Raw genomic sequence first — 18,137 nt, 5'->3', positions numbered from 1 at the left:
ATTTATACCTGTTAAGTATGTCGGAGGCTAGAAACAATATGTTTAACAAAGATTTTAACAATAATTAACATATTGATATAGAGAATAACAAAAAAAAATTATACCTCAAAACTGTGGAGAACAAAAAATTTTTAAAGAGAATAATAAAACAAATTTGTATACTTTTGGACAATGGTGATTTATTGCTTTATTATCTTTTTGAAGTCATTTGGTAAACATTACAGAAGATACAACTTTAATTCACTTTACCCAAAATACTCAGCAGCTAACAAAAAAATACTGTGGAACCTAACAAAATACACAAAGAAAATCAAAAGATAAACTAGTGGGCGAGGTGAGTAATGGAATAGTTCACATTAGCATGTAGCTTATCATACATACATCGCTCTGTTAAAATAATGGTGTGAGGACACTGGGTGTGGCGTTAGTAATTCTTGACTAGCTTGGGGATATAGTAATTTAAGCTTTGATTTTGATTGAGATTTGAGAATTCCATCATTATCTTTCTCAGCAATTCTAGTATGATGTGTTTATTTCCTATAGAAGCTCCTATTATCAGGGGATAACTATTAACACAAAACTAGTTTAAAATATCCAGAAGAGGAAGTGACAGAAGAAAAAGGGGGTAAGTGGAACACTTTCCTTTTGCCTTTTTTTTTTTTTTTTTTAGTGTTTAAAATGATGAATATGAATTTGATAAAACCAGTGCTTTCCAGTGACTCAGCTCAGCAGAAAGGTGTAGTGGGGAAATAAATCTCAAGTCATTTCTCCCCCCTCCTTTTTCCCTCCCCCCACCGAGGCCCCTCGTGCCTTTTCTCCTGTCCCTCTTCCTCCTCTGCGGCATGCCTTCCTTCCTTCTGACTCTAGCGCTCCCAGATCACTCTTCTAGAAGAAACGTCAAATGGGCCTTGAACAGTTTTGTATGGCTTACTCTGAACTCATCACACCAAAAATTACTGTTTAAAAGAATACCTGTGGTCAAGATAGAAGTGTTCCATAAAGACAAATGACCGTGATTATCTAATTCACAGAGAAAAATAGTCTAAAAACTTTTAAAGTATTTTCTGAGCTGTATAAACTTTAAAAACACAGATTTAATTATCTTATACAGTGTCCTGATTTCTGCATACACCACTGGCTTAATATGTGAGCTCCCCTTCTCTTTCAGAGGATTTGAAACGTGGAGGCCTGTAGAAAAACAATGGCCTCAAGGAGCAATTTCTGCTGCCAGGAACATACATTCAGTGAATTATATTTTGGACCTCTGACCCAGTAACAGCTACATGTGTCACTGTTCCACCCATTAGCAATATTCCGCTAAACTGTAAGGAAAACCAATTCCTTCCAAAAATATACTGTACAAAGTACTCTTTGAAGATTTAATATTTACTACACTTTTATTATTAGCACCAATAAATATTTACATTTGCTGACCTTTGGTGCATTATGTGATACAATGTGGAACTAGATCTTTAACTTAAATATTTTATGTAAAATAAAAATTAAATGATGTATTTTTATTCCCTACATTGTTTAAAATTGCAGAGTACAACTGGCAAATTGAGGAAAGGCTGGGTTCAAAAACTTTTTTTGTGGAAATAAGTACCACAGGATTAATACAATTAATTCCTAGCAATGGTATATAGTTCATTCAATTGGGAAATTATTTATGGCAAAGACCTGCACTTGAGTCTTACCTTTGTTTATCACTAGTCAGGATATTTTAAGGAATTAAAACTAATTTTAATATCCAATGCAAACAATTATGAAGGTAAAAATATTTCTCTTACCTCAAGTTATAATGTTGCCCCCAAAAATAAATTTTTGAGGATTACTCAATTTTTGTCTTGTATAATCTTTTCCACAATATCCATAGATATCAAAAGCTACCTTTACCACCCCCTTCCCTCCAAAATCACAAAAAGTAATGTCATACTTAGCAAAACATCAGTGTTCAATTTTAAAAATGCTTTTCATACTGATAGCTATCTCTCCTCTCTGGCCATGAAGAAATTCCAATATTCCAAGAGCCCCAAGTTTAGCCCACTTCAGCTCTTCTGGAACTTCTTTCTACCTATCACCTTTAGCTTCAGTAGCTTTCTGATTTAGGACTAACATTGACTTGTCCTGTAGTTATCAGTGTGAAGGAAGATCTAGTTTATCTGAAAGTATCTGTCTCAATCAGTCTTTCTTAAATTCAGATCTATGAACACCAAAAACATGCTCTTAGGATCTGAAAATCCTTTTTAAGAATTTTTAAATTTTGTTTCATTTTAATGATAACCTGGAAGAGATTAGTTAATTTGTTGTTAATTTTAATATTATTGGTTTTAGAGTTATGTGTGGATTTTCCTTGTAGCTCTTTTTAGTTTTACAGTTGTACATGAGTTAATAAGGATAAAGAGTTTTAAGTTGGTTTGATGTTTTTACATTTAAAAATAAACATTGTGCTAAAAATAAGTCAAGTCAGTACTAGGGAATCTACAAGAATTTTCTTCCTCTAACAGAGTTCCATATATTATTTAAGGTTAAGAGATACTGATTTAATTGATTCATTTTTTAATACACTGTGTTCTTTATTGAAACAAGTCTTGTCCTTTAAAGTCCAAATTGCGCTACCTAGTAAAAGTGAAATCAACTGAAACAGTCATATCACTATGGTGCCTGCTATAAAAGGGTCAAGATGACATGAAGAAAGTTCAAAGGAAGAACACAGGCTAAAGACTCACTTTAGGATGGCAAGACAGTCTTCTCACACAGAAAATAACCAGAGGAAGGGAGGAATGACACACACTCCTCCCAAAATTTTGGTGTCATGGACACTGGATTAAAAATACAAAGCACAAATGGGTTTTATATCTTCTTGACTTGTAGTAGTTCAGAGAACACATTAAGTGACATGAATTAGAAATTAACTTTGTGTCAAACTCAATTTTAAATAGCTTTTGTAAAGAACAGACCAAACAGAATATAATTTGTTAAAGGTGGTTTTCTTTCCTTTTTTTGTTATTAATAGGTTTACTAATTGAAAGTGTGTATATCTTAGCTGTATTGTACATTACTTTTAAAAAATAATTTTCATTTACATCAAGCTAAGTCAAAAACAGGGACTTGGTATAGTGGTTCCTTTACCATTTCTCAGTGAGGTAGTTGACAAGCAAAATAGGGAAGGTCATACAGTGGCCCCCCTTTAACTTTGAGCCTTATACCCTCAATTAATTGTGAGGCTTTTTTATATCTTATATATTTAAAACTTTCTCAAAATGTTTCTGAAACAAGGTAAAAGTACGGAGAATTAACATTATTCATTCTCAAGAGAAAAACACCACTTACCCATTGGCCAATTGTCATACACATGCTTTGCAATGTCAGAAGCAGAATCATTAGGAGAAAACAGGAACTCTTTTGTCTTCCCGCTTACCAAGATAAGGCGCAAATTGATCTGAAAGAAGACAATGATGCTTTTAATATAAACTTGGAAATTTTTAAAGTAAAATATGACTTACTTTTTCATTTCAATCACATTCTAAATCCTTACTAATACTGTTTTCTCATTTTTATTTACTTAAATTATATACAAATTTTTTAAAAGATTTTATTTAATTTTAGAGAGAGAAGAGACTGTGCCTCTTGGCACACACCCTGACCAGGGACTGAACCAGCAACCCAGGCATGTGCCCTGACCGGGAACTGAACCAGCAACCTTTCGCTTTGTAGGATGACACCAAACCAAGTAAGCCACAACAGTGAGGGCTGTAAAACATTTTTAGAAAATGGAAATTTGATATATGATATTATTTCTACTATTAATATGTATGAGGGAAGAGCGGATAGATATGCCATAATAAATGAACAAAGGAAAACCAAAAATCCATCACGTCTTTACTCCAACAATGTTCAGAAATGGAATCTTACAGGTTATCACTGTTACTACAGAACGTGTATTTTCCATTGCAAAACTACTAAAAATGGTGACCCTGAAGATCACTAAACAGAAAAAAAAATTTAGTTGTTAATCTACTTCTTAGGAAAAAATAAAGTAAATAAATTATATAAAACTTTTTTATTCTTTCCAATTATTTAAACCTAAACGAATTAATCAGAAACTATAATTTTAAAGAACTTTATTATAGTTAATAGAGAAATCAATGATAGCAGTTATTTTAATCCCAAATGCATGATTATGTATTTTCTTGGGAGAGGGAGGAGGAGCTATGTATGACAAAGAACATAGATTCTCAGTGAAAAACCTAAAGTGTAAACAGAATTAAAATTTTTGAGATCCATTGGGTTTACATTTCTCACTAAATAGGTATTTGCTAATATGCCATTCTTAACACATTTTCCAAAATGTTCACTTTTTAATTTTTCTTTTTACCTATAATTAATGTTACTATTTTTTAAAATCACAACACCCATTCATTTCCCTATAAGTTACAGAAATACAAGCAAGGTTTCCTATACTTTTGGGCCTTTCTAGGACAGCAAAGAAGACCCTCCTAAAAGGTGGGTCCAGTCCAGAGCTGAGCCCTGGGACTATACCCTGCATTTTTATATATAAAGAACAAAGAATGTCACTGTACCAGTTCGAATTGTGCCAGGTCCCACATTACCCAATCTCTCATCTTCGATTACCAGTATTTTTTTCTTATAAAAAAAATTACCAGAAAATCTGTAAGATGCCAAAGGCTACAATGATAAATTGATGGCTGATGCAGCACCATCAGGACACAAGAGCACTGATCTACTACCTACTACCACCAGGATCAGCGCCACTCCCCAGCGTTTCACCACTTTGAAAATGAGCTGAAAGCCACAAAATATCTCATTTAGAAAAATGCTACATGCAGACAATTCTATGTTCATTGGGGTGCAACTGGGTTCCATATCAGATAGGAAACTGGATTCCATATTAGAAAATGTATTCTAATGGTACTGCACAGTCTATCTCAATTAAAAAAAAATCTTTTATAGTTAAAAACAGAAATCTATATTCCAAGTATCTACTAATGTCCAGTAAGAATTTTTTGCTGCCTTTCTTTCTTAACTAGAATGAAATTAGACCAAAGAACTTAATACAGGAAGCAATCTGATGAAACTACACTGCTGTGAAGTGACATGATCCAGAAACTTTTTAAGTTCTACTTGCACTACATTCAAGTAGTGGTTTGCCAAAATGATTAAACTGTAAGGAATAACCATCTTATTTCTTTCCTGTAATAAACAAGTAATGAGTGATTCTTAAATCAAGGAACCCAATAACTATCTATTCAATACAAGGTGGACTTTAGTTCTAACAGATACCTCACTGTTCATAGCTGTCTCTTTATGTGTGAATATTAATACATATATTATGCTCTGAACTTACACAGCATCTTCTAAAAGGTTCAAACTACTTAATGTCCAGGCAATTATGACTCCCATAACAGTTCAGCCAAATATATTTGTTTAACCAGAAAGAAATATAACTAAATTCAAGCTTCCTAAGAGTTATATAAATGATATGAACCTACTATTTCTTAGAATAATCTTTTAAATTTAAATTTCTATTGTGTTTTTATTCAAATTATAATATTTAAAAATAACAAAGAAAAAAGACTTAATCCTTAGAATCTGTAATAGTGACATCAAAGAACATTTTGTATTTTTCCTAATATCCATTAATATAGAGAAATGGAAAACAAATGATCATAAATCCTTACAATGGAAATTGTCACAGTTGTTAAATGACATGAAATACAGATTTATATGATTTGACAAGATGTCCACAATATGTTAAAACAAAACAACATATACAGCTCACCCAATAAATATGTTAACACTAACTAGGTTTGGGTTCATACTGCAAAGTTCTAGGTATTTCCTGTTTTAAAACTGGTACACGTCACATCACCAATGCATTGATATTTCCCTTTCATATCTGAAAATCAATGGTCTAACAAAATTTGTTTAGATGTTCAGAATGTTGGAAACTTTTAGGCTGTAGATGTGTTTGACATAGGTTAAAAATGTTTTTTAAAATTTTTACAGGTGGGTATGAATTTTTCAGTTTGACACAGACCTTTCCAATCCCTACTTACTTACACTACTCTGCTTCATGTACCTATGATACCTGCCTGGCCCCAGAAAACATTTGAGTTTATAAGTCGTGGCTGAGTTTGAAAGTGCTTTGGGCTACAAAATGAGAACAAAAAACAGGGTAAGATTTTAAAATGTACTTAGAGGAAACCTAATCACCTCTGTGGATGGGGAAAAAAGGAAATATGACAATGCAAAAGCAAGCCCATAAATACATAAATCCAAGAATTTACCAATCTTATAGTTAAAATTACCTAAACTGGCAATAACAGATACAGGCTGCTTCAGGAAGGAAGTTTATGTCCAAAACTTAAAATAACAGTAATAAATATAAAAAATTAAGTTGATAAGTGAAGTAATACATTGCCTAAAAAACATTTCCAGTGCTTGTAACAATGCCTGGAATATTGTAGGTGTTCAATCAATATTTGTTGACTAATATAATATTTCAGTTTCTTTAGTTTCAAGATACAAGTGGAAATGTAGACTGGAAAGAGAAGCACTGAAATTTAAATCGAGGTTTTAGCATTCTGGGCATTTTATCAAATGGTAAGTGCACTATGTAGAATGGAAATTGATAACAGTAATTTTTTGGTAGTGATATGGAGATGCAGATATAATTCCAAATATGAGCTAGTTCCCTTTAAAAGATTATGTACTAATTATCTAAATATTTATTAATGAAAGGCCTTTTTACTTCTTTGAAGTCGAGCTAAGTCAACCTATAAATCACCTTAAAAGAACCCCTGCTTGTGAGGTAATGGGATTCTCGACATATCAACAATGAGTTAAAAACAAGACTCCTATTTACACCTTAAAATATGATATACTACATATACATATTTGTCTAAAAGATAAAACTATTAATCAAGACTCTGGATGGCTTAATATGAGATGGAGCTCCTATTATGTAATGAAATTCTCAAGAGGTGCCATTTTGATCATCCAAATGAATTACATGTTTTATAATTATTTCTGAGGCAAACAAATCAAAACAAGACTATTAGTGAGGTAGAACTACCATGATCATTTCCTGTAAAGCCAATGGGAACAACAAGAACTCTTCAATGCATGTAATTTAAAGTTTAAAAAAATGTTTTCAGTCAAATTGATTATATCGATTTGCAGAAACCTCATCTAGAACTTAATTACATAGCAATTTGTTTTCAGTTGGTCAGGATTAAAAAAAAATAAGAGAAAGAAGAAAAAGAGAATGAAAGATGGAATTAACTGGAATGGTCTTTGGACATAAAAGAGATGATTGTGGAGGTAGACCATGCCCTTTAAAAGAAATACTACTGTTTTCTACCAAGAGATCAAGCTGTATATAAGAAGAGGGACAACTTCTCTGAGAGTCTCTGAAGAAGAAGCTGAGTATTGGAGTACTCTACCTCACATTAGAGGGAAACCCTTTGCCTTTGTGATGCTGATTCCACCTTTTTAACTAAAGGGCAAGCAACAGGTCCAGTGGAAAAAAATGTTACACTTTCTTTGCAAATCCCTTTTAAAAGCTCTCAATTTACCTCAAGGGGATTATACTGAGTAAAAAAAGTGGACCCCAAAAGTTACATACTGCTATGATTTCATTTATATAATATTCTTGAAATGACAAAATTATGAACTAGAGAAAAGAATGATGGTGGCCAAGTTTGAGAAAGAGGCAAAGGTGACTGTGTTTACAAGGGATCCTTGTGCTGGAATTAAGTTGTCGCATGAATCTGCACATGTGATAAAACTGCAGAGAACTAAATAAACAGACACAAATCACTGCATGAAAACTAGAGAAATTTGAATAAAGTCTGTGGATTTTATCAGCGTTAATTTCCTGCTGGGATATTGTACCACAGTTCTATAAGATGTTACCATTAATGAAAACTGCATGAAGGGTATATGGGATCTCTCTCTACAATTTCCTACCAAGGCATGTGAATCTATAATTATCTAAAAATAAAGTTTTTTTTTTTAAAAGCAAACATTAAACGTGCTAAAAATGTATATGGTATTATACGTCTGTCTTTACTTTTCCTATTTGCATTTGAAAATAAATAGTTCTTTTTAAGGTAATAATATTGTATTAAAATAGCTACTTAATCTTGAAAAAAAGATAAAAACTTAGCGACTTATTTTGAGGCAATGTATAAATTTGAAAATAGAGAAGCTTATTTTCTTTCCTTTAAAATTTATTATTTTTTTAATTTTTATAAAGAGGGGAAGAGAGGAAGAAGGAGAGGAACAACTACGTGGAGAGAGAAACGTCGACTGGCTGCCTTCTGTATGTGCCCCAACTGGAGACCAAACCCACAACCCACGCATATTCTCTGACTAGGAATTGAACCGGTGATCTTTTGGTTTGTGGAATGACACCCAACCAACTGAGCCACACCAGCCAGGACAAGCATACTTTCTATTTTTCTACAGATTTGTAACTGACCTATTTTGAATTATTGTTAAAGAAAAAATGGAATGAGGGCAACAAGAAATGTGTTCATTTTCCTACATAGGACTGATTTAAAAACAAATTATGCAAGCAACGGCAGTGCTAAAATATGGCAATCATATGTTTCATAAACTCTTTTAGGTGTCCATTTATTTGAACATTTTCTGAAGTAGACACTATACTTGGTACTTGGATTACAAAAGATTTAATATCTTGAAAGTATGAGAGAGACATACCTCGAAGGTATGAGACATACAAACATAAGCACGGCAGAGAAGCGTAGCTAGGATATAAAATTTTCAGTGCCCAATAAATATTTGCTGAATGAATTTTAAAAGTTACAGAAGGAAAGCCTGTGAGTTTGAGAATCCAGAGTGAGGTATGTGTGGTGATGTGAACAAAGAAGAAAAATGCTAATAGCCTGCCATCTGTTGTGTGTGGCTTACTATATTTCAGTTACTGTACTTGATTACCACTCCACCTAGCCAGGCTCTGAAGCAGGTATTACTATATCCATTTTAGAGTTGCAGGAATGAGTTTAAAGACTTCAGTAAGTAAAGAAAGCTGAGTGAGTTTTGAAGTCAGATGTGCTAATAACACAATACCTGCTGCTCACCACTCGGCTAGAGTGAACCAGGTGGCCCCAGCAAATTCCTCACCATCATCTTCATTGTTATTTCTCTATCATCATCTCAACCACTTTTGCCCCCACTATGCTTCAACCACAGGTATATTCTTTCAGTCCCTCAATGCCATAATGCGTTATTCCTTCTACTTGGAATGGCTGGTGCCCTATACTCCCCACCCTCATCTACACACACTCTGGCTGGTATGTTTGAGAGGAGATCACATCAATAATACCTCCAGAGCCCAATCATCCTGGATAAATAACAACTAATTTTTTTTTAATTGTAGGAAAAGAATTTCAAAATAAAATTAGAGAAGCCTGGAAAACATTCCTATTCCCCACTGGAAAGGAGCAGCAGTCCTATTTGTGAAGAAGTTATTACAAGACACCTATAACAGGTTTTAACCTCTAAGAAAACACACACGATTTCTTGTATATGAATTTACTTGCAGTATGGAGTCATAAACTAAGGTACACTAAGGTTTGCTACATGGATTAAAACTATGGAATCTTTCTCTACATTCTTTTTGGTACTTAGCATGTCAATTCCCATATATAAAAAATATTAATTTTTTTCCCATTACCATTAATTCACTTATCCCCCTTCTTCCCAGCAATCACCACACTGTTGTCCATGTCCATGAGTCCCTTTTCCTTTCTGATCAAGCCCTCCACCCCTAACATCCCCCCACCACTAGCTGTCACCTTGCTCTCCATCTATGAGTCTGTCCTAATTTTCCCTGTTAGTTGTTTGTTCTTTAGATTCCCCATGTGAGTGCAATCTTATGGTATTTGTCTTTTTCTGACTGGCTTATTTCACTTAGCATTATGTTCCCCAGGTCCATCCATACTGTTGCAATGGGTAAAATTCTCTTCCTTTTTATGGTTGAGTAGTATTCTGTTGTGTAAATGTCCCATAGTTGTTTTATCCTCTCATCTAATGATGGACACTTGGGCTGCTTCCATATCTTGGACATTGTAAATAATTCTGCAATGAATATCGGGGTGCGTATGTTCTTTCAAATTAGTGTTCTGGGTTCCTTTGGATATATTCCCAGAAGTGGGATCCTGGGTCAAAAGGCAGGTCCATTTTAAATTTTTTGAGGTATCTCCATACTGCCTTCCATAGTGGCTGCACCAGGCTGCATACCCACCAACAGTGCAGTCCTTTGTCTACATCCTCACCAGCACTTGTTTGTTAATTTATTGATGATACCCATTCTGACAGGTGCAAGATGGCATCTCACTGTGGTTTTAATTTGCATTTCTCTGATCATTAGTGACACTAAGATTTTTTCATATGTCTTTTGGCCATCTGTATGTCCTCTTTGGAGAAGTGTCTATTCAGATCTTTTGCCCATTTTTTAATTGGCATGTTTGTTTTTTTGGTATTGAGTTTTTTAAGTACTTTATAAATTTTGAGTATTAATCCCTTATCAGATGTATCAGCAAATATGTTCTCCCATTCTGTGGGCTGTTATTTTATTTTGTTGATGATTTCCTTTGCTATGCAAACACTTTATAGTTCAATGTAGTCCAATTTGTTTTTTTCTTATGTTTCCCTTGCATGGGGAGACAGACCTGATAAAAAATTGCTACAAGTAATGTCTGAAATTTTGCTGCCTATGTTTTCTACAATTTTTATGGTTTCAGGTCTAAAATTTTAGTCTTTTATCCATTTTGAATTTATTCTTATGTGTGGTGTCTGTCCAATTTTCCCAACACCATTTACTGAATAAACTGTCTTTAGCTCATTGTATGTGCTTGCTTCCTGTTGAATATTAATTGACTATAAAGGTATGGGTTTATTTCTGGGCTGTTTATTCTGTTCCTTTAATCTGTGTGTCTGTCTTTATGGCAGTACCATGCTCTTTTGAATACTGTGGTCTTACAATGTAGTTTGATATTAGGTAGTGTGATTCCTCCAACTTTGTTCTTTCTCAAGATTGCTGTTGCTATGCAGGGCCTTTTGGCATTCCATATACATTTTTAAAGTATTTGTCCTAGTTCTGTGGAATACATCATTGGAATCTTGATAGGAATTGCACTGAATATAATAAAGATTGTTTTGGGTAGTATGGACATTTTAATGATGTTAATTCCTCCTATCCATGAACATGGTATGTACTTCCACTTACCTGTAATCTTCTTTAATTTCTTTCTTCTGTGTCTTATAATTTTCCATGTATAGGTCTTTACATCCTTGGTTAGCTTTATTCCTAGGGATTTTATTCTTTTTGAAGCAATTGTGAATGGGACTGTTTTCTTAATTTCCCTTTCTGCTAGTGCATTATTGGCATATAAAAATGCAACTGATTTTTGGATATTAATTTTGTATCCTGCTACTTTGTTGAATTCATTTAAAATAGTAAATCTTTATATGTAGAACCTCAGGATTCGTTATTTTTTATTTTTTAAATACGTGACATGATATTTTATTTTCTGTAAGGTACATAAAATATCTAATGGCACTATAAGTAAATGTGGGGTGTTTTGAAATTTTGAATTGTTCTATTTATTTTAAAAAAGTTTTTATTGTTATTATATTATAGTTGTCCCAATGTTTCCCCTTTGGCCTCCTTCACCCAGCCCATACCCCTCTCCCACAGGCAATCCCCACACCATTGTCCATGACAATGGGTTATTCATACATGTTCTTTGATTAGTCCCTTCCCCTTCTTTCCACCCTTATCCCCCTCCTCTCTCATCACTGTCAGTCTGTTCCATGTTTCCATGTCTCTGGTTCTCTTTTACTTATTAATTAATTTTGTTCATCAGATTCCCCTTATAAGTGAGATCATATGGTATTTCTCTTTCACCAACTGGCTTATTTCACTTAGCATATATTCTCCAGTTCCACCCACACTGTCGCAAGAGACAGAAGTTCCTTCTTTCTTTCTGTGGCAAGGTATTCCATTGCGTAAATGTACCCCAGTTTTTTTATCCACTCACTTACTGATAGGCACTTAGTCTGTTTCCAGCACTTGGCTATTGTGAAAAGTGCTGCTATGAACATAGATACAGGTGCTTAAGTTCTTTTGAACTGGTATTTGGGGATTCTTAGGACATATTCCCAGCAGTGGAATTGCTGGGTAAATTATGACACCATAAAAGTCCTAGAGGAAAATATAAGCAATAAAATTTCAGATATCCCATGCAGCAATATTTTGGCCAATATATCTCCTAAGGCACTGGAAACAAAGGAGAAAATAAACAAATGGGACTACATCAAATTAAAAAGCTTCTGCACAGCTAAAGAAACCATCATCAAAATGAAAAGGGAAGTGCCCATATGGGAGAACATTATTTAGTGATACATCGGGCAAGGGTTTAATTTCCAAAATATATAAAGAACTCATATAAAGAACAAAAGTTCAGTACAATTATATCTGTCACCCAAGCCCCTGCAACATTAAATTGTAGATAGGAGACAGGAAATTGGCAAAGGCAAAGCAATAAAGAGAACACGGGGGAAGGGAGAGAGTAGCTTTTTCTATATTCATAGTATATTTTCATGTATTTCAGAAAGATGACAGTTCTTTTCTATGCCCATCTCCTATTAGTGGAAATATTATGGTATGAGTTTTTTGGCTAAGGAAATTAATATTTATTGAATATCAACTATCTAGCAGAAATTTTGCTTACATATATTATCTCATACAGTACTTTCTCTTCCCTCTAATCACCTAGCTGCTCCAATAAATCCAGGCAGGAGACAGAATGAAACTTTTAGATGTCTGTACTTTACTTTCTTGTCTTGGCTTTGCCATTATTTGAGGCTTCTACCACATTACCTTTGAGAAGCGTTTGCCTTTTTGCTGCGGGTATCAACTCTCAGATCCTTTCCTTCCTATTTCTTTTATGCTATTATCAAATTCTCAGAACTACTTTAAATTCCGTATCTTTTACAATAGTCTTCACCACTCAACTTTTAATATTACAAGCATTCCCAGTACATAGGGAGATAGGGAACAGACAAGGGAAAAGGCCCTGAGAGGCTAGCTAGTTAAAGACAAAGTAGAACAGAAAACCAAGTTCTCTTCTCTCTCCTAGATCAGGGTTTGTTCTAGCATACCTCAATGTCTTCCCAAAATACTCTCTCAACCTCCCCCTAAATCTTGCTACACTTTGAATTCATGTCCCAATTAGACACTTCAGAAGGGCTTGCTTGCTTTTCTCTTAGGATTCATAAAATTTTTGAGAAAAATATCCCTTAATCTGCTACATACTAACTAAAAAGTAATCCTGCCTTTTTCTCTGAGTGATGGAACTTCTAGAGAATATAAGTAAATGTTAAGAGAGAAAGAGTCCTTATTTTCAATAAAATAAGTTTGGAAATGCCAGGTTAAAAAAGTCAAAAAACAAGGTGTCTGCCAGGGAGTTACTGTTGAACGAGCAGTTTCAGTTTTGCAAAGGAAAAAAGAGTTCTGGAGATAGATGGTGGTGATGGTTACACAAGATTATAAATGTCTTTAATACCACTGAACTGTACATTTAAAAATGATTAAGCCTGACCAGGTGGCTCAGTTAGCTGGAGCATCGTTGTGTGCACCAAAAGGTTTGGGTTTAATCCCTGGGTTAAGGCACACATCTAAGCAGGTTGGGTCCCCAGTTGGGACACATATGGAAGACAACTAATTCATGTTTCTTCTCATATTACTGTTTCTCTCTTTCCCTTTCTCTCCCTCACCTTCCTCTTTCCCCAAATATCAGTAAAAACATATCCTCTGGCAAGAATTGAGAAAAATGGTTAAGATGGTAAATATTATGTATATTTTACTACAATCTAAAAAACTATTTATCCCCACCCAAGCATATTTTCTCATTGCTTTTAGAGAGAGGAAGAGAGACAGAAACATTGATGAGAGAGAAACACTGATCAGTTGTCTCTGTATGTGCCCCAACTGGGGACTGATCATACAACCCAGGCATGTGCCATGACCAGGAACCAAACACCCAGCCTTTGGGTTACAGGATGGCACTCCAACCAACTGAGCCACACCAGCCTAATGTTAGAGGGTGTCACAGTGACTTTCCTCTTTATAGCATAACTGTGAATTAAATATTTGTATTACTGCTGCATGAAAGAACTGGCTATATCCAAAGGTAGTCTTTAATATTAGACTAAAATTCATATAAGTTGGATACCTTAAAAACACACAATTGATAAGGCTTATCTTTATCATATATTTTTCTAAAGATGAAAAATTAGTTTAGACTTAATGCTATGGCTATGGATAGAAAATAATTTGTTTTTTAATCCTCACCCGAGGATATGTTTTTACTGATTTTCTTAGAGAACAGGGAAAGGAGAATAACATCGATATGAGAAACACTGATTGATTGTCTTCCATATGCACTCCAACCAGAGATGCAACCTGAAATCGAACCTTCAACCTTTTGCTGTAGGGGACAATGTTCCAACTAACTGAACCATTTGGCCAGGGCTAGAAAATTTTAATGAGTGCCTCTGCCCTATGCGAGGGAAACTAATGATTCTCAGAGGGATTGTCCTAGCTGACTGTTAAGTTCCTTCCAGCTCTAATATAATCTAATTAGCATTTTTAAAAGGCCATGTTATTTAAAAATATAACAATTTTTTATGCATAATAAAAAATATACAAGGTCTGTTCAGAAAAAGTCCAGCCACTGTTAATACAATGAGAATGGTTTGTGTGACATGGTAAACTGGTAGCCAAGGAGAGTGGACTGGAATGTGCATGTGTGAACAATGACGACTTTAGTAGTCAGTGGGGGACACCACTGAGTGAGCGTGTGTACTGTGTGGCTGTCGCATTCAAAATGACTAAGCAAGTACAGGAATGAATCTGCATTCAATTTTGCATTAAGCTTGAACATTCCTCCCCAGAAACTATTTGAATGATTCAAAGGCCACATCTATGGGCAACTGATGACTGACAGCTTCATCACAATACGCCCACTCACGCATCATGCCTCATGCAGAGTCTTTTGGCAAAACCCCGGTGACCCAACCCCTCTACAGCTGGGATTTGGCACCCTGCAACTTCTGGCTTTTCCCAAAGCTAAATACACCTTTGAAAGAGAAGAGATTTCAGACTGCCCAAGAGATTCAGAAAAATATGACACAGCAACTGATGGCAATTGGGACAACTGTGTGAGGTCCCAAGGTGTCTACTTTGAAGGGGACTGAGGCATCACTGTCCTATGTACAATGTTTCTTTTATCTAGTATCTTCTTCAATAAATGCTTCCTTTTTTCATATTATGCAGCTGCATACCTTCTGGACAGACCTTGTACATAGGATACATAAATATTCAGTAATGACCAAATTGTTCCTATCAATAACACTTTATATTTGAATTAATAGTAATGGAATGATGTTAACCTAGTGCTTTCATTTCCTCATCACTAAATTATTTTTAATTTCCTGTAAGCCCTGTCCAGGTAGCTCTGTTGGTTAAAGTGTTGTCCCTATATGTCAGGTTGCAGGTTTGATCCCTGGTCAGGACACATATAAGAAACAACCAATTGAAGGCATAAATAAGTGGAATAACAAATCAATGGGATTTTTTTCTCCCTCTCAATAAAATCAATAAATTAAAAAAATTAGGAAAAAAATTTCCTACAAACCAGTGTCTAATGAATCCACAATACTGAACTGTATTCTTAAACGTCATGTATAATCACTTAATTTTAAAAAAATCAAATAGCTTCTTCTCATTTCTCATCTTCCTTCGTCTCTCCACGACATCTGACAAGTTTAAGTCCTTCTTTCTTGAAAATCTTTCCTCACTAGGTTTCTGTAATTCCACAAATGTGTTTTTTGGAACACTAGCCTTCATGAAGTATTCTGGGGGAGAAGGTTCAGCAATTGAATAAATCTGCAAACCATTACTTCATATATTCCCCTCTTGGAGATTTGCCATGTTTGTTAACATATTAGAAACCCAGAGAATTCTTGCAGTGAACAAATTCACTTAACTTCAACAGAGTTTTAGAGTTTAACGAGAGAACCAATTTTCTTTCCTCTATTCCCTATTAACCATACCAGTGATCTAGTGTTTGGTAAAATATACTGTGGGAAATACTATACCTGCTTCTCTGATCCTTTCTTTTAGTTGTTTTTCCCCCCTTCTTATTCTCCAAATATGGACTTCCAAGATTCCCTCATCAATCTTTTCTTTCCTCAACACTCTGTACTTGAGAGAGCTCATCCACACCCAAGGCTTCAACTGTTACCTATTTGGAACATTCCCAAACTCATTCTCCATGGAACACCACTTTCATTCTTCCCACTGCCAGCTGACCATTTCTTACTGGATAGCCTGCTCTCCCTTCAAAATTGTTATGTTTAAATTTGAACTTATTTCTTCCTAAGTAACAGATAACCTCTCCTCACTTATTATTTCTGCTAAATTCTCCTGGTTTCCCAGTCACTCAGGCTTGGAAGCTCAGAGTCATCATTTACTCTGCCCTTTTTTCTCATCCCCCCTTCATCAGTTACTAAAATTTTATAATTCTCTCTGTTGGCCCTTCATTCCTAATCCATCCTGCACATTGCCAAACACTTTCAACAGTTTAGAACTCTGACAGTGTGCCAAAGGTAGCTAATACAGTACTTTCCATGAAGTACACAGTTAACTGTCATACAATAGGTACTATCTCCATGTTGCTGATGGCAAACTGGAGGACAGAGATTAAGTACCTTCTGAAGATCATGTAGTTCATACCCCAAACTTCTCAGTCCAATCCAACCACTATTTCCCTACCCAAATTTCTATTCCAGCTAAATTGATATATTCATTATTAATCCTATCTTAGCAAGAATCACAAGAATGACTTCCTCATTGACTTCATCTTATTGAAGTTCTAATTCCTCCTTTGAAGCCTATGGGACCACTCTGATTGATACTGCTCATTCCTCCCTCAGATAACCTATCCAATCACAGGAGAGGATCAGGATGACCCTAAGTGTCCATGTTTGCCTGGGGCAATTCTTCTTTTTATATATCCTCACCAGAGAATGTTTTTTCATTGTCTTTAGGAGGAAAGGAGCAAAAAGGAGGGAGGGGGGAGGGAGTCACAAAGAGGGAACATCAATGTGAAAAAATATCAACTCATCAATTGGCTGCCCTCTCATACATGTCCCAACTGGGGATCAAACCCTCAACCTGGGTATGTGCCCTGACCAGGGATTGAACTTGCTCCCTTTTGGTCTATGGGACGACGCTCCAATCAAATGAGCCACACCGGCCAGGGCTGCCTGGGACAATTCTGACTTACATTTGTTGTCTCACTATTATGAACAGGGTCGCCTCTTACATTCAAAAGTATCTCAATCTGGACAAATTATAAGGCCATCCTGTACATATCATATCATTTATTAAAACGAAAGTTTACATATGTGTCTTAACCCTGCAATTAAATCATTCTTCTTGATGGTTAAAAATTAACCCTAACATTTCTTAATAGTTCTCTTCTAACTTATATCATCAGTACAGTCTCTTGCATGTGAGCCTACAAAATGATTTTGGAAACAAGATGTCTTTGGCTATGTTTTATTTCCAAATTAAATCCTGCTTTTAGATCAAAAGAGGAAAAATATACATTTTAAATTAATGCATTAGTTAATTGAATGTATAGTTACCTGATCCTGAAAAATAGTAGATATTTAATATATTGGAAGAGGAATGAACAATGTACCAGAATATTCCAGACTATAGCCAACATTCCTACAGTATTTCAATAATGTAATGTAAAAGGATACTTTAAGTACAACCGGGAAGTGAATCTACCAACAGTAACTAAGAAAAAAATGCACTGTAATGTTTTACTGTTATACAGAGCTGTTATGTATCTGTATGATACATAAATGTATCATGGGTGATGAAACACTATTTTCTATACACAACTATCATGGAATACAGGCTCTGAAACAGACCACAGTCATAATGAAAATCAACTGCCCTGAAGAATGAAGAAACATTTAAAAAATCATCCTATTCTTTACAA

The 18,137-nt window shown here is 34.9% G+C and overlaps 1 protein-coding gene across 1 annotated transcript in view; it reads right to left on the bottom strand.

Annotated features, from left to right (window-relative positions):
* Positions 1 to 18,137, bottom strand: part of UBL3 (ubiquitin like 3) — a 66,692-nt gene that overhangs the window by 11,836 nt on the left and 36,719 nt on the right. Inside the window, exon 2 of the mRNA XM_054577115.1 lies at positions 3,334 to 3,442. Coding sequence (XP_054433090.1) covers positions 3,334 to 3,442 — 109 coding nt within the window. The remainder of the gene's footprint in view (positions 1 to 3,333; positions 3,443 to 18,137) is intronic.

Source organism: Pteronotus mesoamericanus, unplaced genomic scaffold (genome assembly GCF_021234165.1).
Source record: "Pteronotus mesoamericanus isolate MK-2021 breed Mesoamerican mustached bat unplaced genomic scaffold, CSHL_Meso_final contig_41, whole genome shotgun sequence".
Lineage (NCBI taxonomy): Eukaryota > Metazoa > Chordata > Mammalia > Chiroptera > Mormoopidae > Pteronotus > Pteronotus mesoamericanus.
The sequence above is the reverse complement of the archived record's forward strand: the minus strand, read 5'-3'. Positions and strand labels throughout refer to the sequence as shown.